A 22,585-nucleotide genomic window follows, 5' to 3' on the forward strand; every position below is an offset into this window, starting at 1 on the left:
AAATCGGACCTATAAGGCAGACATAGTACACAGGTAATGTTGAATTGAGCCAGAAACAGCATAACTTTATTTTTGACATGAGGCTGCACGTTGTCATGAAGTCGCCACCCTGTGTAAGAAAGGTATGGTCGTTTTCTTGCAATGTGCTTCCTCCATTTAACCAATATTGGCTTGCTGTAACAGTAGTGTGAGGGACAGCTGCGTGATGGTAAATCAATCCATGACAGTCAAAAAATGTGATCACCATACAGATGGAAGAACTTTTGCCTTTTTAGTATTGCAGAACCTGTGCCATTTCCAGCAGGATTTCCTTCAGTATCGTAATATCCATATCATTACCACTGATAATCGATTCAGAAATGTATCCTCTCCATGAGCAAAGAGGCGCAGCACCTCACAGCTTGTCTCCATTGGGAGTCAAGAGATGTGGCTCCCAACTGGCACAAACATGGGTCATATGGAGATGATCATGCATAATCGTAAAGACACTCCAATATGCAATTCTGAGCACTTCACTTCGGTTACGAAATGTTGCCCGCCGATCCTCATAGTCAGTCACAGCAGAAGCAGAAAAATCACGCAGACCATGCTTAAGACGAACAAGTTGGCCTTGTTTGAAGTCCTTGAACCACCTAAACATTGTCGTATGAGGTAGTGCCTGTTCAACGTACGCTGTAACTTTTAGTAAGAAAAGTGGATGTATGGTTTAAACGAACACAGAATTTTATCGCGCCATACTACTCCCCTCGCATCACCTCCATTGGTTGTTTGGATGATTTGGGGAAAGGTACCAAACAGCAAGGTCATCGATTCCCTTGGATAAGGGAACGGTGGGGAAGGAAGTCAGCTGTGGCATCCCAGCATTTGCCTGAAGCGATGTAGAGAAATCATGGAAAACCTAAATCAGGATGGCCGGACGCGGGCTTGAACCGTCGTCCTCCCGAATGGGAGTCCAGTGTGTTAACCACCACGCCACCTTGGTTGGTTATAACCTCCATTGACTGGTATGCAAAATGCAAAAAGCGTCTACAAAATAGAGCATTACTGTCAACCTACCGAAACAAGAGGGCTGCTTCCTGTGGATTATTATATATAAAGCCATGCTCTTTTCAAATATCCGTGTTACAGATACGAAACTTATCACAGAAGCAAGATCAATCCTCGTGTGAAGTTTCGAGCTAAAAGCTGATTTATTTGTCGATTATCCTTTGAATATGAGTTCCTGTTCGAAATTTCTAGTAATTTACGACGAACCTTCTCATGACCACCCATAGTCATTCAAATATCATTTCACTGTCTTGTCGAAAGTAGACATCATGAAAACTATAGCTGTAGTACAGTTATAAAGTTTGTAATATAATTTTTAATTTCCAAACCTTAGAAAAATCTTTTTTGCTAAACATCAGCAGAGTCTACATCAGCTTTCTTAGTGCAACATTTGCTCTACAGTCTTTAAAAGATAGTATCCACTGCTTCACGATCAAACTGACGTCGTTTATGGCAGTCTAAGCAAGCTCGCTCATTTAAATGTGTAACCAGAGACCTCTGGTTACTGGGGCAGCCATGACAATATTGCTGTAGATTGTCCCAATATATCATTGAGATTCAAGAACAAGAGTGTCTGAAAGTACATTCATATATTACACATTATTTTTCTGTTGTCCCTATCAGTTAATCATTTAAACATGGCGATATTCTGAAAGTTGATGTGCAAATAACATCACTATCAGTGGACATGCCTACCTTTGAAATGCAGAAATTCACAAAACGTTTGGTACGTAATGTATGTCCCATATGAACTTAAATGAATGCCTCAATAAAGCCGAAAATATTCTGTGAAGTTGCGAAAGTGAGCTGCTCATTTAGAATGTAAGGTTCAGACAGCTTCAAGTAGCACATTTATGGAGAGATTCTGATATTTTGTGACCCATGTGAAGGTTAACATAATTGTTCATTTCCATGATTATACTGTATGACTTCTATTTTTCACTTGTCCGCAATGACATGGAGGACGACAGTGATACTGATGAGAATGACGATTTTGTTAACAAACTTTATCTGTGTGCAGAAACCAAAAACACGATAAATGCTCCACAAAGGAGGAAGCGTCCCATCGGAATAAAAGTCGTACGAAGTATCTTGTTTATAAGCATGTCATCTGCAAAAAAAATTTCCACTGTAGCAAACGTATTTGCCTGTGAAATGCGAGTATATCATTGTTGTCAGTGCAGCTGTCTTCTACAGTGGATGTGATTGGGCCCGTGTAAACCATACCACATTGATAAGATATTTTGTAAATACCAGCCTTGCACATTAACAAATTGCCCTTCATTGATCCCTGAACATCAGCAGTCTTCAATGTTGTATACAGAACCACTTCGACCTGAAATCTGTGGAGAATTTTGGTTATCTTGAACGAAATATTACGAACAAAGAGAAGAAAAGCTAGAGATTTTACCAGTGTGATCTCCTCTCTATTCACTATGGTGTTAGATTTTAATGATAGTACCATGTTGATCTGTTGGGTAGAATATTACTTTTTCCTTGACACTGTATTTAGGTGGGTGAGCTCTCCAGGCAAACTGTCCCGATGTGAGATTGTGTGCAAGTGTTTGGAGCCCATTCATAATTTTCGACAAGTGATGAAAACTCAATGATTGCAAATACCAAGCAGTATGCATGAATATACGATAAACTAAATGTTCCATAGACTTATCATTCCTCCATCTAACCAAAACGTCTAGGAAAGACAAATAACAATAGAAAGTTAAATTCTCTTATGAACTGTGTCGAGGTGGTATAAAAACTCCATTAATCTATGTCCTTCATGAGGCCTCACTAAGAAAGCATCTTCCACAAGCCTCTAAAATACAGTTGGTGTAAGGGCCATTGATTCCATTGCTATCTCCTTGCTAGCGATGTGTGACATCGGGAGATGAGTGCATAGAATGTGCGAGTGTTTTAGCGATCTCTGATATGTAACTGTTGCAACTACTACTACAGATCGGAATGTGGTTTAAGAGTGTGGTGTTTACTGCTTCGCAATACACTCTGGTAGACTCTTGTCCTAGAGTGGCAAGGTGGGAGTGATATTCGTTGTTGTTACTGTCTGATCATGTGGTAGGCCCTTCCTCTTCCTCCTCCTCCTCCTTATCCTTTGTTCTGGTGAGAGGAGCTGAGAGAATCAACTTGGGATTAAATGCTACATTAAAAACCCAGTCTCAACATCAAGTTCCCGATTGATCTACTTATTGTTTACAATAGTGGTATATTGAGCATGCACATCAGTCTACCCCCTCCATAGATCATTTAAAGACATAGCATGCAATTGAGCTACAGTTTGAAACTTTCAGCTACCTCAAATGTAGTGGTCTTTCTACCGAATGACCTAACTGTGCCAGTATCCGTCAATAGAAGGCAAGGGAAAAAATCCAGAAGAGTTTGATAATGAGGTGCTTGCAGAATCTAATCATGGCAAGGGAAAAAATCCAGAAGAGTTTGATAATCAGGTGCTTTCAGGATCTAATCATACCAGATGCACCACTCCTAGTATCCACCAATAGGATGCTAGAAAAAACTGTCTGCACATAAAGGGTATCGGTTTAATTAATTAGTCAGTCAGACTGATAGTGTGAAGTAATATTTTCAAGACATCCATAGCCTTGCATTTTCAGAAGGAGTGGGGGTTTCCCAGGTATTTGCTGCTTTGTTCAGGACAAAGGATTGGTCAGGATGGCACATGAGAGACGCTACCCAATCCTTCTCGAATGTCTTTTTTCCATCCGCTACAGGTTTCCACAGCCGTGGAAGTGCGTGAACAAAGGGATATACCGACTATCATCGCCAGGTTCTGCATGAGTGTTGAGCAGAGGAGGGGAGGAAGGGTGGGGACAAATTCTTAGTCTGTATGTGTTTACACACATTGGTTCACACACAATCAGGAAGTAGCCATATCAAAGAGATTGGTGGTTGTATTCCAGGTATCAAATATCAAAAGGACGACGATTTCTGCTGTGGGGTAACAGGACTGTTCAGGTGGCGATACTCGAGGCGCTCCCTGAGTGGGAGTGAACTATTCCTCAGTATGCAATCTTCGGGATTGCATGGGTTACATAAAATGTGTGGAAGACAGTGTTTGTGTTCTCAATCATCTCTGCATATAAGACCCCCGAAATATGGCGAGTGTTCTTGAAATTTAATTACTTGGTTTGCTTTAGTTTGTCTACACACTTGGGGATGGACCACGTAAGTCTTTGTGATGTGGTACCAGCCAATAGTTCCCACCGGTGTTGCTTGAGGGTGCTGGGATCAGTTACTATTTGTCCGCAGGCCTGCGCACAAGGCTTCTGGACATTGTGGGAAGCAGATGTGTTGTCGTGATAGTCCTGACGAGGTGCATTACGGGAGTTATTTTTCTAGCTTTGTGTATTTGCGTGGAGCTGTTGCAGGTGAGTGTTTTCTAGAGTCTCTCTGCGGTATACATGCTAGGCTGGGGTTTTTCACAATATTTATGGAATTTTTAGGTCTTTATTAGCATTGTTTTTTGTGGTAAGTGATTCCTACCGCCAATCTGTAGTACTAATCAGAGCAGGATATCACGCCTGATGTTTGTGGCAGTGGAAAGCTAGTGCTTCCTACCAACTCTTACCTGTCGGCAGAGCCATACAAAGTGTTGCCGTCACCTGATACTTCAATCGGTGATTAGCGTGAGTTCTGGTCTGCAAACTGCATGAGCTGGCCTCTCTCCCGGCCTCCACACGCGGGAATACGAAAAGCGGCCGGCATATCTGTCTTGTGGTCAGTGCGAAGACGCAATCGGAAGTTTTTTAACGCTGTAATTATGTGCGGTGAGCTATGCTGACGTCGATTTTGTGACTGTATTCCTTCCATGATCAGAAAAAGGATGTATTTAATTACTTCTTTTCGATGTATTTCACAAGACCAGCATTTTCAAAAACAGCAGAGACTGATGAGCTTTTGCCACAAAATAAAATGGTGATCCAACCCCTGTGAATTTAATTTCATAAATGAACAATATATCTTGTGCTATGTAATTGACATTGGCTTGAATTTCCTTTTGTAAGATCCATCCTCTCCAGCAGACACAGTCCTTTTCATGCCAATTTCCAGGCAGAGATGCTGGACGGGATTGAGGGATTTACCAGAGGGGAGGGGCTTATTAATTTATCGATGTAGTTAATTAGTCAATTAATTTGCTATCAAATGTGGGTAAAGGGGTTCCCAGAGAGTGGGAGAGGGGAATGGTTGGGGGCGGGGATTCCCTGGGATCATAAAACAATTAACGCAACAATATGTTAAGGGAAGGGGCTCATAAATCAGTTTTCCCCTGAATGTATGCAGCCCGCACTAATGAAATGAGCCAGCACCCATGTAGCCCCATTACTCACTAGAGTGGTACCAGCTATAAGTGTGCATAGACAGAAGGGAGTGTGAGAATTTTAAAGATATGTATGACAAAAAGTATAGGTAATTTTTACTCTCCCTTGTAAAACATTCTACTAAACATCTATGTTTATTTTGCTACCAGCACAACTAAAATTCCATCATCACAGTACCTCAACTAGATTCTCTAGCTGTAAGTGATCCCATGATTCATTTTCTGCACTGTGGATACTAAAATCTTGTGTTTGTTATGTACACTGGTATATGGTAGAATGATATTAATGTTATCAAATAATGTAATGATATGTAATTATGGAACAGAATGTAACCAATATTAGCTGCCAATTAAATTAAAATTAGAAAATTGATAAAAGTCAGATTTTTTACTTAAGGAAGTATTAAATGCATTAGTAATACTGATAGGAAAATTATTTGATGAGAGAAGAATGTTGTGCATAAGATAAATTACTTATAATAGGGTGGCAGATCTTTAGTATGATGTCTTCAACAGTATATTGAGGAAGCGAACAGATACAAGAAATATAGCAGCATTTAACAAATGATTAAGCATTGGGCACCACCCCAGGCCATTACTCCTGTTTACTGGAAAGCATATTCTATGGTGACATTCGGATTCTCTCGCCGCCAAGCACGCAGTTGTGTCTATTCATCTATTTTGCTGTGTGCAATTTCACCTCATCAGTCCTGACAATATTTAAAATGAGGTTCATGGTCCTGCAGAAACTTGTTGTACATCACCTCGTTGCAAACATGTCCTCAGTTCCCTCAGGGAGCTCAGCATTTGCTTGGTAGATATAGACTTGGCGAACATGTGGGTCCTGGACTGTGGGCTGGTGAGCACCATCAGTTCTCTGTCACTGTAACCTCTGGACATGTTTCAGCAACCACCATGTGGTATGGTGATGGAATGTAGTGCCACAGAAACTGAGGATCTTGGCTTAACTGCTTGGGTCAGAAATATGGTAAAAACTATAAAAAACAACTCAGCCTTAAGGTGTGCTGCACACCAATGTGATGCATTGTTGTTGAGTTTGGACGATCTTTAGTGGGCGACCTCTGGTGACCTGCCCTGCTTCAGTTGTATAAGGCATACTTCGGCAAGTGGAGCTCTGTCTGGGCAGACTGTTTGCTTCCTTAGATGCTGATGGTATCACTATGACATCCATGACTTCTCAAATTGTTGCTCCCGATGGTTCTGGTGGTCTGTTAGGTAGTAAACATATTCATGCTACAAAGACAGCACAGGAGGGTAGCCCTCCTGCTCAATCTTCATATAATGATCAGACACTGTATTGTAATAAGGCATGCCTAGAATGTAAAAATATCCTTCTTGTGATACAGAGAGAAGATGGTATGCTTGAGGAGGATCGCCTTTTTATGTAAGTAAGGGCTTGTAGTTTTGCTGGAACCCTCATATTTGTTAAGCAGCTACACAATGCTACATTATCTGTCAAAACAATACCATCAAAGTAAGTTCTCAACCTCATAAACTCAAACGTCAAAATCGATTACATTGACGTTTGATTCACTAGTTTTGTTAGATTATGTTAAAGTTGGATCTTTAAGACTTAAAGTGAGATCATACTTTCCTAACCCCATGATGTGTTTCACATGCCAGAAGTTTATGCATACTACTGCAAGATGTAAAGGTCAAGCTATGTATGGTCACTGTGGCATGGCCGCTCACACTGAAGGAATTCCGTTTACTTTCCCTGACCTTTGTGTCACCTGTTCAGTTCTACATCCCACTTGGAGCAGAGATTGTATGATTTTGGGGAATGAAAAAATATCGACAAATTGAAGGTGACTAAAGTGAAGAAGCAATACAAATCTCCTCAACCTCCAGTCTTTTCTACTGCATTTACTGCCGCTCTCACGAAGAAACCTGCAGCAGTAAGTATTTACAAGTAGACATCACCTATATATTCCGATAGCAAGAAATGCTCTTGCAGGTGCGTCTGTGGAAGCAGCGGTTGTGATACAACTGTTGATGTTTCCACACAAACTCAAGTGATAAGCACCGCTTCAGCCCCTGCCATAGATACCACACTGGAAGGACAGTGACTGAAAACTAGTTTCCTTCATTCTAAATTGATGTCATGAAATCTGAAGGAGAAGAAAAGAGTAAGGCGCAGCATACTGTCAAGAAGGGGGAATCGAAGGAAATGGACTGTCAGATACAGAAACACTCAGAAGACGACGACTGAACCATGAACTTCAAAGTCTGCTCAACTCAACTCTCGAGTCCTCTCAATTCTTTCCTTCTGAAGTCTCACATCTAAACGCAGACGAACAAGTGCAAAACTTTAACCTGTCAAGTAAATAGTTTTTATACTTTAATAGAATATGAACAAGTTTAGAATAGCTGTGGAGGAGCTGTAGCTGTTTTCACAGTGAAGTTCCTTCTGTATGTGTCTTCAGGAAATGCATCTTAATCGTAAGACACCTCTATGTTCAGGGATACAGCCTTTATCGAACAAATGACATCAATGTAGACAGGGCTAAAGGTGAGATGGCTAACTTTGTGAATGATACTTACCACTTCAGTTCTGTCGCTATTCGACAGCTGCTGTCATAGTTGACATTCATTCATTATTACAATTTGTATTTGCCAAATTTTAGATAGAGTGGCTTCTTCAGGCTTGATTCTGCAAGTTTTCCAACCTTCCTACTTTTAGCAGACTTTAATGCACATAAGTTATTCTTGGGATCTGCATTGCTCTACCCCAGGTCGAGTTATTGAAAGCCTGATTGTGTCACAAGAGTTGTGCTTTCTCAACTCTGGTAGTAGCCCACACTTCAGCAGCGCTGTTCTCCTGCCTTTATAGACGCCGCTCGCTGGGAAGTGGTTGATGATTTGCATTCAGATGACCACTTTCGTGTCTGGATCCATCTCTCAGACAGAACTGACCCAGAATGGAAGCCAAAACGATGGATGCTTAGCAGAGCAAACTGGATGCTGTAAAGCCGATTATCTATTTTTTGTACCACTGTGACAGTGTCCAGAAATGGATTGATCACATCTCTAGCATGATCCACCGTGCTTCTGACTCAACTGTCGCAAAGTCATTGCGTCAACTATAGAGATGACAAGTGCCACTGCTAAATGATTAGTGTCACTTCACAATTAAGGTTAGCTGCAGGGTCTTGTGATGGTTCAGATGTCAGCTGTCTGCTGTAAACCTCTCAGTTTTTCAGATTGCGAGGGTATAGGCATGTAGGGCAATTAAAGAGAGCAGAGAGAGGTCTTGGCATGTGTTTCTGGACTCGATCAATTGTTCCAATAGCTCTTCAAAGTACGGGAAGCGAGATGGAGGATATCTGGCAAATGTGTCAGAGCATCTATAATGGCTGTGCTGTGACAGGGGTGTCTTCAGTCGACACCTGTTGACATGGCACAAGATATCGCGGAGTGCTTCAGTTGGGTCACTGCTACTGGAAACCTGGATCCAGCCTTCTTATGCCATTAGGGATTAATGGAGAGAGTTGGTTGGAATTTCCATTTCAACAACACTGAGGACTACAGTTGCCAGTTTTCTATATGGGAGCTTGAGTGTGCATTGCCTAAGGTCAAGGAGACTGCACCAGACAAGGAGTGGATCCTGTACAGCATGTTACTGTGTCTCAAATAGGATGCAGAATAGATCTTCCTATTCCTTTTTAATGAAGTTTGGTTGCCTGGGGAGTTTCCCAGCTCAAAAGGAGGTGCTTTGAGTACCCGTTCTGAAACCAGGAAAAGACTGCACATTGCCTACTGTTTAACCATAGTATGATCATCTCTAGCTGCACAGGAAAGATTCTTGAACACATGGTAACCACCATATTACTTTGGTCCTAGAATTGCAGAACCTCCTCAGTTGCTCCCAGTGTGTGTTTCTGAGATATCTTCAAACCCAACAACCTCAACAAGCTGGCGGTAGAAATACAACAACCTTTTCTACTCAGACAGCACCTTGTTGGTATCTTCTTTGATCTTGTGATGGCCTGTGATACTACTTGGAAGTATCACATCCTGGGACAGCTTCACAAATGGGGCTTATAAGGATGACTACCAATATTCCTGTGGTCCTTCCTGTCTGGGCAACGTTTCCGATACTGGGTCAGTGATGCACTTTCCGAGCGATTTGAGCAAGATAGTGGTGTTCCTAAGGGATCTGTTTTAATAGTGTTTCTGTTTGCTGCTGCCATCAACTGTATTATGCCCATAGTTAAGTCTTCTGTTTGATGTTCATTGTTTGCGGACGACTTTGCCATATTTTGCTCCATCTCCAACCTTGTACAACCACTCGTCAGTTACAACTAAAGATACAGCAGTTGGAGGAGTGAGCTGGTAGCAAGATTTTAAATTTTCTGTAGAGAAATGTGTTTGTTTAAATTTTAATCGCCATGTAGCTCTTTTAACTTGCCTAATCATGAAATGAGGGGCACTGTTTACACTTTTAAAAATTCCTTGAGGTTTGTGTATCTCACATTTGATGAGCAACTCACATAGTCACCCCATCTCAAGAATATTAAGACCAAAGTTGCAAAACCATTGAATATTTTAAAATGCGCAGCCACAGGTCATGGACAGCAGACCAAATATGTCTGCTCCAGTTTTTCAAGGCGTTTGTGTACTTCCACCTTGACTATGGATGAACAGTCTGTGGCTCAGCTAGGCCACCTTATCTTAAGATTATTGATGCTACTCACCATGAGGGTATTAAGTTGGTGACAAGAGCACGCAGGAAATTCCTCTGTGTTGAGGCTGGTGATACACTGATTATCCTTTGGCGGTGGATCCTCATGATGAATCATGTATGCAACTTACTCTGCACCCCTCAGTCTCCAGCATTCCATATCGTTCCTCGCCTTCCAATGGAGTGACTGTTTAAAATCGGACACGATAAAAAGAGTGATTCAGACGGGAGGACTTAGTAGCTCTTAATGCGAACCCTATTTCTGTGCTTCATTGAGATTTGAATCGTTCACTACCCTTGTTATTAAGGAGACCCAGAGTTGTATTAGATTTATCGGTGTACAAAAAGAATTTTAATCCAGGTTTTTTTTAAAAAATCAATGTTTTACAGGCTTTTATCTGATCGCTTTGACTGTGAAGTCATTTACACTGCTGGGTCTAAGCAAGGTAACTCCATTGCTTGTACTGTGATGTTTAAGGAAGTTTCAATTACCCAGTACATTCACAGTGTATGATGCTTAACTATATAGGGTGAACATTAATGAAACCAACAAACTCTAGGAACGGATTTCCGACTGGAAATGGGTGAAAGACAGTCCTATGAACTTGTGTCTGGAAATGCATAGTCGGCACGTTAGGTGGTGCTGATGAATGAAATTTTCTCTGACCACATGCCGTGTCTGTAGCTCACAGATGACGATTATGCAGATTGTTGTCAGGTGTGGTAAAGGTTGCTACATTGGTAAAGAGGACTGATGACAGAAATCACACAATTGTGATCGTGTGGTGCAAAAACCATCGACAGAACCCTCCCATAGACGGAAATCCCTGCTCGTTGCAGGTGATAAGGACAGTAGCTTACACCATGTTGGCAGGCCACTTGCATGGAGCTTGTAAAGGGTGGGGCAAATAAAAGTGGGCCAGAGAACATAGTTACGGGGTACAAAGAAACACAGCAGAGGAAAGGAAATATAATGCTAACTTGCCTATAACAGATGTTGCAAATGACCACCATTCAACTATTGGCACTTTTGGACCCTGGTCAGGAAGTTGCCCAAGGCAGGTCGAAGCTGGACTGCTGGAATTACTGAAGTGTCATTCGAAATGCTCTGGTGCATTTGTTGAAGACTATGAGGGTTGTTGTAACCGCACACTGACAGACCAGATGACCTAAGTGGCCAGCTAGGGCCGAAACCTGCCTGACCTCTGCTAACAACTCTTGTCAGGTGTGAAGATTGTGTAAACGTGCTCCAGTTTTCGACCGGCTTTATGGACAGTTGCTCCATACTCTTAGAAGTCATGGGGTGTGGTTAAGTCACGTGCCTGCCATCTAATGTGGCAATGATGCATTTCAGGTCCTTTTTTCTTCCATTTTCAGACAGGAATCTGCCTGCCCCTGCAGTTTGTTGGCTTTATTACTGTTGAAGCTGTAAGCGATCTTGAGAGCACTAGATCAGATGCAATGTCTTCCTGCAAGCAAACTCTTAATCTGCACCGATCACTTAAGTGCCCTTCTCACTATCTTTCACATTTACCCAGTAGAAAAGTATATTCAGCAGAAGATACTTACACTGGCAGGTCAAGGAGAAGTGATCTTGCTGCGTATCAGGCGACGTGGGTATTTAGGGTAATGAAGCAGCAGATGACGCAGCTAAGAATTCCTGAGTGGAAGATATGATTTTTGCATGTACTGTGCGGTACATGTGGTTACCTCGCTATTGAGGCAAAGGCATCGTCCTCCATCGCATGGATTCCTCCTCCACCAAGTATGCAGTGCATGTCATGTACAGGTATTTGTGCCCCATATTTTAATAGACTGTGTTCCATACCAAGCCATGTGAGGGCTGCGACCAGCTTACCATCTGACCTGCCCACAATTTTAGGAGACTATGAATTAAATGTGGCCCATGTTTTGCAGTTCTGTGTGATGTCTGGTCATCTCAGTGGTATCTTAGGTAGGAGGTGTTAATGTGTTTCCATCATCTTCATCTTTTATCTTCTAGTTGCTCAACCAGGCATAATCTCCTGTTACACTACATCAGTGAGCCCAGACATCATGGCGATTTCCCACTGCAAGGTTGAATATCTCTTCGTGGTGTTGCAGGCACATGACGCAGTGACAAATGGCAATAAGGTGAAGAAAGTTGAATGGGCAGCCATTATAGCGAAGATAATGGCCGAAAATCCAGAAACCCACTTATGTAAGCTGTTTTGATATTATTACAACCCTGCAGTTGGAAGTGAGAATCTCTCAAATGGCAGTGCTGGACGCCTGTTGGCTTACTACTACCGTGAGCACCTGTGGAAAGTGGTAGAACGATGGTGAAATAACGAGTAGCCTGTTTGGTATTGAACAACCACGTCTCATCACAAAATGTGGAGGTCGGAGGACCTATGTTGTGTAATCCACGATAGGCAGCGATCTGTGGCAGATCTGATGACAGGGTACAGTGCTAGTGCTGGCACAAGTATTTCATAGCACTCTAATCAAAGGGCATTGTTCAACATGGAGTTCCATATCACATAACCCCTACATGTTCCTCTGTTGACCCAATGACGTCGTCAGTTATGAGTGCAATGTGAACATCATCACTGAGCTTTCACTGTGGAACAATGGAAATGTGTCGCTTGTCTAGTTAATTTCATTTATGGTTTCACCTTTTCGATGGTTGGGTCCTTACATGCCATCATCCAAGCGAATAGCTGCACGAAACATGCACTGTGCCACAAATTCAAGCAAGTGAGGGCAGAGTTATGCTATGGAGTACATTGAGTAGGGCTCCCATGGGATCTATAGGGTAATCGAAGACATCATGACAGCAGTGAATTAGGTGAACATTATTGCAGACTACTTTCCTCGCTTCATGCTTGAAATCTCCCTCTACAGCGAAGACATCTTCCAGCAAGGGTCAATATTACACAATTGGAGGAGGCGAATTAAAGCCCCAAAGAAGTTTGAACACTGAAAGAAGTGAAATTCTCAATTTCATTGTTTCTTGGAGATCTTTGCAACAACTGAATTATTGATTTGCAGAAAAACTGGATGAATCTCTGACATAGTACGTGTTCTTGTGCTGCTCTTCCTTGAGCTTTCTCAATGTTCTCCGTTAATCGTGTCGGAAGGATCCCAGACCAAGCAGCAGTACTTGAAAAGAGGACAGACAGTCGTGGTGTAGGCAGTCTCTTAGGTAGATCTGTTACATTTTCTAACTGTTCTGTTAATAAAACACAGTCTGTGGTTTGCCTTCCTCTCAACATTTGTAGTTTATTCTTGGAATCATGATTTAAAGCCAGTTCTTGAACTTTGTTAATAGACGTTCTCGGGATAGTCTTCAAGTCTTCCACTTCAGTTCCTTCAGTATCTCTGACACTCTGGCTGCAGTGGCCAAGCAGCTCTAGGCACTTCAGTTTGGAACTGTGCGACCGCTATGGTCGTAGGTTCGAATCCTGCCTCAAGCATGGATGTGTGTGATGTTCTTAGGTTATTTAGGTTGAAGTAGTTCTAAATTCTACGGACTGATGACCTCAAATGTTAAGTCTCATAGTGCTCAGAGCCATTTGAACCAAGCACATTGACACTCTCCCACAGATTATACAAACTGCTCTTCTCTGAAAAAGTTCAATACCCTGTAAGCCCTATCTGGTGCTGGTCCCACATAGATCAGCAATATTCTAGACCTGGTCACATGAGTGATTTTTAAGCAATCTCCTTTGTAGATTGATTGCACTTCCTCAGTATTCTACCAGTAAACTGCAGTCTACGGCTTGCTTTACCCACAACTGAACCTATGTGATCAATCCATTTCATTTTACTATGAAGTGTGACATGTAGTTAATTATATGAGTTGTCTGAGTCCAATTGTGACTCATTTATATTTCTGAACATTTAAAGAAAGTTGCCAACCTCTGCACACTTTGAAATGTTATCAAGATCTCACTAAATATTTATGCAGCTTCTTTCAGATAGTACTTAATTATAGATAATTACATCATCTGCAAAAATCCTGATTTTGCTATTAGTAATGCCTCCAAGTTCATTAATATACAGAGTCCGCCAGAAAAATGGATGCACAGTTCAAGGAACGTAAAGTATTACTTATGTGTTTATTTTACATTTAATAATTGATCACACATGTTGTACAACCTTCATTTTAGCACATGGTTACTTTAAATGTTAAAAATTTTCACCGTTGGTGGCTATACACGTAACAGAAGGACGAGTGCTTGCGCAACTACGTAAGTCAATGTTACAGTGGAGATTACTGCACATGTCGCTGTAATCTCCTGGCGAAGTTCCTCCAGCGTGCATGACTTACGTCAATGGAGGTTATCTTTCGCAGTTCCCCCAAGTAAAGGTCCATAGATGTTAGGTCTGGCAACCATGGAGGGGGCTCAATGGACGCTCTTTGTCCAATCCAGTGCCATGGAAAATTGTCATCCAGGAAAGCTTGTACAGCTAGCTATACTAGGTGGTAGTGTAGAGGTACCCCACCCTGTTGGTAGAAGACCCCTTCATCAGCTCCATAAAGCGCATGTGTACGTGGCAAAATTGATGTGCATAACATTTCCAGGTACACTTCTCTAGTGACAGTGTAATCAAAGAAAAAGTGTCCTACTAAGCCCCTATATGATAGTCCACACCCCACATGAACCCCTGGTAGATTGACCGCTTTATCCACATAAACATGCAAATTTTTCAGTGCCCAGTACACACTGTTATGACGATTCACTGTTTCATTAAGTTTGTGTTTCGTCACTCCACCCTACCTTCACACATATTGTTCATCATCAGTTACTATTTGTTGATACCATTCGCAAAATTATATTTGGCGATCAGGGTCATCATCATTAATCGTGTGCAGTAATTGTGGGATGTAAACTTTCCACCTTGCAGCTTTCAGAATTCTTCGTACACTTGTACTGCTAACCCTCACTTCACGTGCACATTGCGTAGCAGACTTCTATGGAGAATTAACAAAAGTTTCGAACACGAAAGCCGACGAAACACGACTTGTAGCCATTCGCTGTCTTCCTGATCTTCCTTTGTGAATGTCACAAATCGTTCCATGCAGTTCAAACTTGTTAATGATGCATTTAATTGTTATGCATGTTGGGGTTTCTGTTTGAAACTCCCGCCTCCACTGACGTTGCACTTCAACGGCATTGTCAAATTTGAAAAACCACAATACATTTTCGTTGCTCGAATGTCAAGCGTGCTCCAGCGATCTTGTTTTTTCAATACCGAGATCAAAGTACTAACATCTGTTGAGCCAGAGACCATACTACAGCACATTCGTAATTCAAATCGAACGAAAATGTCGATATCTTGATAGAGCCTGACAAAGAGTGTATACATTTTTTCTGGCGGACTCTGTACAACATTAGCAGCAAGGGTCCCAAAACACTTCCCCGGGACACACCTGAAGTTCCTTCTACACCTGACGATTACTCTCCGTCCAAGAGAACATGGTACAACCTCCCAGCTTAAAAGTCCTAAATCCAGTTACAAATTTCACTTGTTACCCTATATGATCATACTTTCGACAATAAGCATAGGTGTGGCAGTGAGTCAAATGCTCATCGGAAATCCAGAAATACAGAACCTACCTGATAGCCTCATTCCAAATCTTTTAGTATATCATGTTAGAAAAGGGTAGTGGAGTTTCACATGATCGATGTTTTTTAAAATTTATGCTGAATGCTATTGAGGAAGTAATTCTGTTCAAGATAGCTCATTATGCTTGATCTCAGAATTGTTTTAAGATTCTACGACAAATCAGCGTCAATGATACTGGATAGTTTTGTGGATCACTTCTACTGTCTTCCTTTTACATAAGTGTGATGTGTGCCTCCTTTCAAGAACTGGGCATGGTTTTTTGTTCGAGGGATCTACAATAGATGATAGTCAGAAGAGGGCATAACTGTGCCACAAATTCAGTTTAGATTTTGAAAGGTATTCCATCAGGGCCTGCAACTGTGTTCAGTTGTAACGATGTCAGCTGTTTATCAACAACCACTGACATTATTGCTTATTTCATTCATCTTTTCAGTGGTATGAGGATTACACTGGGACAATTCTTCTGAGTTTTCCTTTGAATTTGAAAACGGAGTTAAGCATTTTGCTTTCACTTTGCTACCCGTAATTTCAGTTCCTGTTTCATTGACTAAAAACTGGATGTTCACTTTGGTGCCACTAACAGCCTTTACATACGACCAGAATTTCCCTGGGTTCTGTGAAAGAACACTTGATAATATTCTGCTATAGTAGTCATTGAAGGCATTATGCAGCAGCCGCACAGAGTGGCTGCGTGGTTAGAGGCTCTGTGTAGGGGATTGCGTGGCCCCTCTCACAGGGGGTTGGAGTCCTCTGTCGGGCATCTGTGTGTGTGTGTGTGTGTGTGTGTGTTGTTCTTAGCATAAGTTAGTGTAAGTCTAGGGACTGATGACCTCAGCAGTTTGGTCCCTTAGAAATTCACACACATTTGAGCATTACGCATTGCCTCTTGACAGCCAAAAGTGTTTCATTCAGCATCTATTTATCTATAGCCCTTCGTTTCGTTTTAGTCGCAATCTCATTCATCAGAACCTGTAGAGTATTTCCTGTTAACCTGGAATCATGCAATTTGGAAGAAGCAAATTTAACTGTACAAGTAGAGGAAAAAAATCCCGAAACGCTAATTTGTATTAACATCACACGAAAACATATTTGTTTTGTCATTTGTTATCTGACATCTAACATTAAAGTAAAAACTCTCGAAAATCTTGGAATCCCTGGGGCTGATATTTCGCCAGTATCTTTGTCAATTTTCCACTAATGACATTCTTACCACAATGAGATCCTTGGCTATATCTCATGTTACTGCAGGCTCCATGGAAAACTATCACATGCACATTGAATTTTTGGGTGTTCTACTCCTTAATTGATTGTCTGATAAATATCACAATACAACCATTGGTCACTTGAAGAATACAAAAACCAATTACATGTTTCCCTGACTAAGAAGTAAAGATTTCTTAATAGGTTTCTACTCGCAACAGAAGTAGCAAGTTGAACTGAATTGCTTACACATTTTGTAAGGATAGTATGTGGAACATCTTTTCCAAAATTTGATAGACACTATTGTTAGCATGTACCATTACATTTGTATTTTCTGTATGTACCCTGCAGCTTGTTTAGATCGAATTTGAATTTTTCAGGCGTGTCTGTAATTGCTGTTACAATAGACCATGAATAGGCTACTGAGGTCCTGTCGGCCAGGTTCGGCCTGAGATTCGTTTTTAGTCCAATCCGTCGAAGAAATTCGTTGTAGGAAGAGAGTAAGGCACTGCACAATGCTGCAACAGAAGATTATTAAGACAGCTATTGTAAAAAGTCGAAACTCTTGCAGATAATTTGTAACTTGCGAGTTAAGTCATGAATTTTAGGTTAACCTAGATTTGAAGAAGAGAGGTAGCCGATTTCAAAAAGTGTGGTAGCCACCGATGAAAGCTCAATACCCTGTAACAAGGACAGTTTTCAGTCTTTTATGGGTGAGTCCAATTAGCTGAGATAATTGATAAAAATAATAAACATTATCCAAAAATTAATGAGAGCCTGTTTCTAATGCTACACAGTAACCAGAATTGAAGAGTAGTAATAAAACCCAAGGTATAATTTAAGCATTGGGCTATAATGTGTGAACAAGTGTATAAAAAAAAAGGTACAAATGGCTCTGAGCACTATGGGACTTAACTTCTGAGGTCATCAGTCCCCTTGAACTTAGAACTACTTAAACCTAACTAATCTAAGGACATCACACACATCCATGCCCGAGGCAGGATTTGAAGCTGCGACTGTAGCGGTCGCGCGGTTCCAGACTGAAGCGCCTAGAACCTCTCTGCCACACAAGTGTATCAACAAGTCAACAATTAGAAGTAGTAATTTAGATGTACACAACACAGACAACATCTATTTCTTTTACATTACAAGTGTTGAGCTAAAGGGTATTATACTAGTTGTAGATTCTCTTTAGAAGATGTTAGCTGTGCTAAATTTGGGGCAAATCCTGGTTGGACCTTTTTCTAACCACACACTGTTATGTGAATAATAATTTTCCATGCATCCATAAGGACTACACAAACTTTCTTTAGTGCAACTTCTTTTCCACAGTCATTCACTCTAAAGATTTTACCCATTGCTCCACAACCAAGGTGTCACCGTTTATAGTAATCTAAGGAAAGTTGCTCATTAGATTTTCTCATCAAAGATTTCTGGATTGTAGGATGGTCTTAAAAATAGTGTCACATGTACCAAAATGTTAATGAGATACAAAACTAAGGAATTTCTAAAGTTCAGGGCCCACCGCTTTCGCTAGTTTCACTTGCTGGATATAGATGTCGACATTTACAAAGTATGAATTAGAGTTCTATGATCCCTATCAGTTAGCTTCTGCCGAACCATTACTTTCCAGTATTTTCGTTGTGTTTCAGCTCATAATAACATCAATATCAATAGCTTTCCATTGCTTTCAGGAGCAGTTTCTCAGCCTAAGAGCAAGAGAGTGCCCTGAACCTTTGCCCACTCATATGCCCTCTTTGACAAGGCTCTTGGTGGAAAGAGGGAAACTTGTTGTGCCAGATGTCTTCGTCCACAACTGCTGATAATGATTTTTATTCAAAAGTTAAGCACTGGCAGGGCTCTAAATCAGGACCGAGGACATTTTGATTAGTTATAAAAGATGCTCCACATAGTCCATGGGTGCTTTAGCATATGTTTATATAATATTCATTTCCATAATTGTATTGTTATGGCAATATTTTCTGATGCCGTTTTTTTTCCACTTTTCTGCAGCACTAATGTCGCTGACATAGAGGACGGCAGTAGTAGTGATGACAGTTGCAGTTTGGTTACCAAAGTTTCCCTGGCTGCAGAAACAGGCAACATCGGGAAGCAGTCAATCCATGGGAATAAAACTGACACAAGGCATCTAGCACACCACTGCCACACCTGTAAAAAAACCTTTCAATGGTTGCAGGACCTGAAGGAACACACATGTGTGGAGAGAGGTGAAGCTTTGCATTTTTGCAATACATGCCACAAAACGTTTACTACAAGGGCTAATGTAAAAAGGCATTTACGTCTGCACACTGGTGAACGCCCTTTCAGCTGTGGCGTTTGCAACAAGACTTTCTCGGAAAGTGGTAATCTGAAGAAGCATTCTCAGCTGCACACTGGTGAACGCCCATACAGCTGTGTGACTTGCAACAAAACATTCACCCGAAGTGCTCATCTGAGACAACATTTGAAGCTGCACACAGGCGAACGCCCTTTCAGCTGTAGCGTTTGCAACAAGACATTCACGATAAAGAGTAATCTCGATAAACATTTCAATCGGCACACTGGCAAACGCCCGTACATTTGTGGTTTTTGCAACCTAACGTTCACGCTAAGTACTTATCTGAATCGGCATGTAAAACTGCACACTGGCAAACGTCCCTACAGCTGTGGTGTTTGCAACATGACATTCATAACAAATCACCACTTGAAGAGGCACTCGCAGGTGCATACTGGCAGACGACCAATAAACTAATGCCTTTGGCACAAGGTAATAATCTGAAGCAGCTTCCACAGCTGCACATTGTCAGATGCCTTTACATCTCTCACATTTTCTAAATAATTCAGCGGTGCTAAAAACGAAAAGATACTGAAAAATGTCAACAACACTGTGTTTGTGATCTTATTTCTATAACTGCAGCATTTTGGTCACTACAAGACATAAGATGGAGAGTGTAATGTCTTTTTAAATGTGAGAGGAGTGTCTTTTGTGATGCTGTACACTCCTCTCTGTCTTCGTATGGCTATTTCAGCCTAAACCTCTGTATATTTAAAGTTGTGACCAATCGAAATCCAATCATTTTAGTGGCCTTAGAGTCCTACCAGCATCTGACTTTCAGTAAACCACTTTCCTCGAGTCTGATTGTGAACAATGTTTGACCTGCTGTTAACGTCTGTACATAATAATGTAACTCAGTGCTTCAGATGATTTTTAGCTTTTTCTACTTTCTTCCGTCCTGTTGGCACACTTAATTTATTGAAGAGATTCAGTGCTAACACTACATTTTATGCAACATTATTTCGTATGGTTGGTTACAGCAAAGCAACAGCATAATAGGTGACCCTCCATCAAATGACATTTGGAGAAAATGGAGACACATGTCTAAGGGGTAAACAATTTTATTTCTTTTGTGAAAGAACCGCTGAGGTGAATCCTGTCATTAATTTCATCTTCTTTGCGTGGCCATGACTATGTTCCACCAGTTTTCGCTGTAGCATCCACATGAACATTTATGGGGTACAGAGCATGTATAGAAAAATTATTCTACTGGTATCCAAAAATGTAATTTGCATTGTATCATACATGCACATTGCAGGTGCCAAAGCAATTGGAAGGAGAATAGGAATCGCATATATGTGAGAGCATTTACCCTGAGCTGTAGTACCACCGAAGATCAGCTGAGTATTGTCTATTTCACCAGATGTTAGTGTCAGTGCAAGGATACACTTGAGAATACACCTCCCATTAGCATAACACCTTCATCAATGTTGAATGGGGCAGGAAGAGATAGTCATTATTTTCTCCAAGAATGAGTGTGACATTACTTAGTGTTAAGTATTTTAAGTTTTTCCTGTACATTAAGCATGACAACATAGCAAAGCATCTATTGCAGTCAAGAATGACACCAGAGTCCTGCTTCACTTCAGAGGTATTTTTACACCTTCTAGCTCAATCTGTCATGCTAAAATATACCCTATGTTGTGCTGTCGTTTTTCTCAAATGTGAAATATGTTGGTATAGCAGTATTATTGCACTAATTGAACACTTTCTCAGTTATTTATTACGAAGCATATAGTGCACTGATCATACCTAGCTTGTTCTCAGTTTCTTCTGCTTCAAAAATGATTTTATACACTTTGGGGACAGGTTCCTTAGCGAAAACAAAAATAGAAGCCCATGTCAACATATGTCCGAAAATACTTTGTTTTCAAGCTATCAATGAAAATATACAGGTTAGGTGACTGATGCTCAACAGCAAATAAATATATAATTCTCTAAATGTCCTCCTCTCGATCCTAAACCTGCATGAACTCGTCGAATCATGTAGTGTCACTCCCTTTCAAATACTCCTTGAGGGTTACCAATGGTAAAGCAGCCATCCATGACACATCAGTGTAGAATTTCTGTATTGGGTGGTGCTCTACATAGATGAAATGTTTAAATGGTGCCCAGAGATAGATCAAATGGTCAGCCATACGATCGACATGTGGTCTCACTTGGTCAGCAGTCAGTGGTGCCTCAGATATTGTCTCGGCAATGCAATGATCTCAGCACTGAACAGGTAGGTGACCAGCTATCTTTCGTCTTGAGATGTTGTCTGGTATCTCCATGCAGCTGTGTATCCTTTACCATTTGTGCTGCAATACATAAAAACAATGTGTGCCTGCTCATGAAATAAATATTCTGTCATCTTCGAAAGGAGCACTTTCAGTTAACTATTACTCAAACAAGTGAAGTTGTTGAGTTGTACCTGGAAAGCTGTTGATCGTTAACTCTCATCAATAATTCGAAAACGAAGTACTTTCGGACATATGTTTATTAGAGATTTTTTTCTTGTTTTGGTCTAAGTAGTATGTCTTCAAAGTTAGAAAAACTACTTTTTATACATAATGTAAAGGAAATGCGGTCAATAAACCTAAGTATGTCTGTGCAGTGATCTGGATACTCGACTCGTGGTGTACATGTAGTGCTGTGGAAAGGCGATGGAGTGGTAATATAGTAGTTAGGCACTGTCTCACCGCACTTTGTGGCGGCTGAGGTGGAACTACTATTACAGTCTTGAACTTCCATTTGTAAAGTGGAATGATTTTTGTATCCTCTTTATTTGGTTGTCTCTTTATTCTTTATGCATCGATGATGAGGAAGAAGTCTATAGAATACTTCTTATGTTTTTTGGTAACATTTTAATAAAATGTACTTGGTGATCGCACTGGTTTGTCACATTTATTTACCCAAGACGGTTTTTTACTGACAGTATGTACATGGTCCCAGAATGACAGCAGCAGTACATCACTATAAGAATGTTACAGACATTCTTTCATCATGTTTGCACATTAGTTCAATTCAACCTTCAATGTGCCAGGTGTTAGGTAACATTCTAACACATCTCTTTGATGCCTGTAATAATTGAAAGGATAAGTAGGTATAAAATATTCTGGCATTGTAACTGCACAAATCATTGCTTACAGAATGCATCTTGAGAATGTGGGTACGGCTCTACATTACAGCAGGAATCAGCATAGTTTCTTATAGAAGAGGTATACAATGTTCCTGTATGAACAAATTCCCAGTGAATATTACTGTTCCTGAAGTAGTACACTGGCTGAGTGATGTTACAAATATTATACTCAAAGTATGAAAACCCTGGTTTCACTCTGTTTCCCTGTTA

The 22,585-nt window shown here is 40.9% G+C and overlaps 1 protein-coding gene across 11 annotated transcripts in view; it reads left to right on the top strand.

Moving 5' to 3' along the window:
- The window catches only part of LOC126291830 (gastrula zinc finger protein XlCGF57.1-like), a 308,343-nt gene that overhangs the window by 226,295 nt on the left and 59,463 nt on the right, over positions 1-22,585 (top strand). The window contains exon 10 of one of the 11 annotated variants that reach the window (XM_049985540.1): positions 18,933-22,126. The exons of 9 other annotated variants lie outside the window; for them this stretch is intronic. In XM_049985540.1, coding sequence (XP_049841497.1) covers positions 18,933-19,671 — 739 coding nt within the window. In that variant the 3' untranslated portion in view covers positions 19,672-22,126. Of the gene's footprint in view, positions 1-18,932; positions 22,127-22,585 lie in introns of those variants that run through there. One more of the 11 variants, XM_049985541.1, reaches the window with a different exon arrangement.

Source organism: Schistocerca gregaria, chromosome 9 (assembly GCF_023897955.1).
Source record: "Schistocerca gregaria isolate iqSchGreg1 chromosome 9, iqSchGreg1.2, whole genome shotgun sequence".
Classification (NCBI taxonomy): domain Eukaryota; kingdom Metazoa; phylum Arthropoda; class Insecta; order Orthoptera; family Acrididae; genus Schistocerca; species Schistocerca gregaria.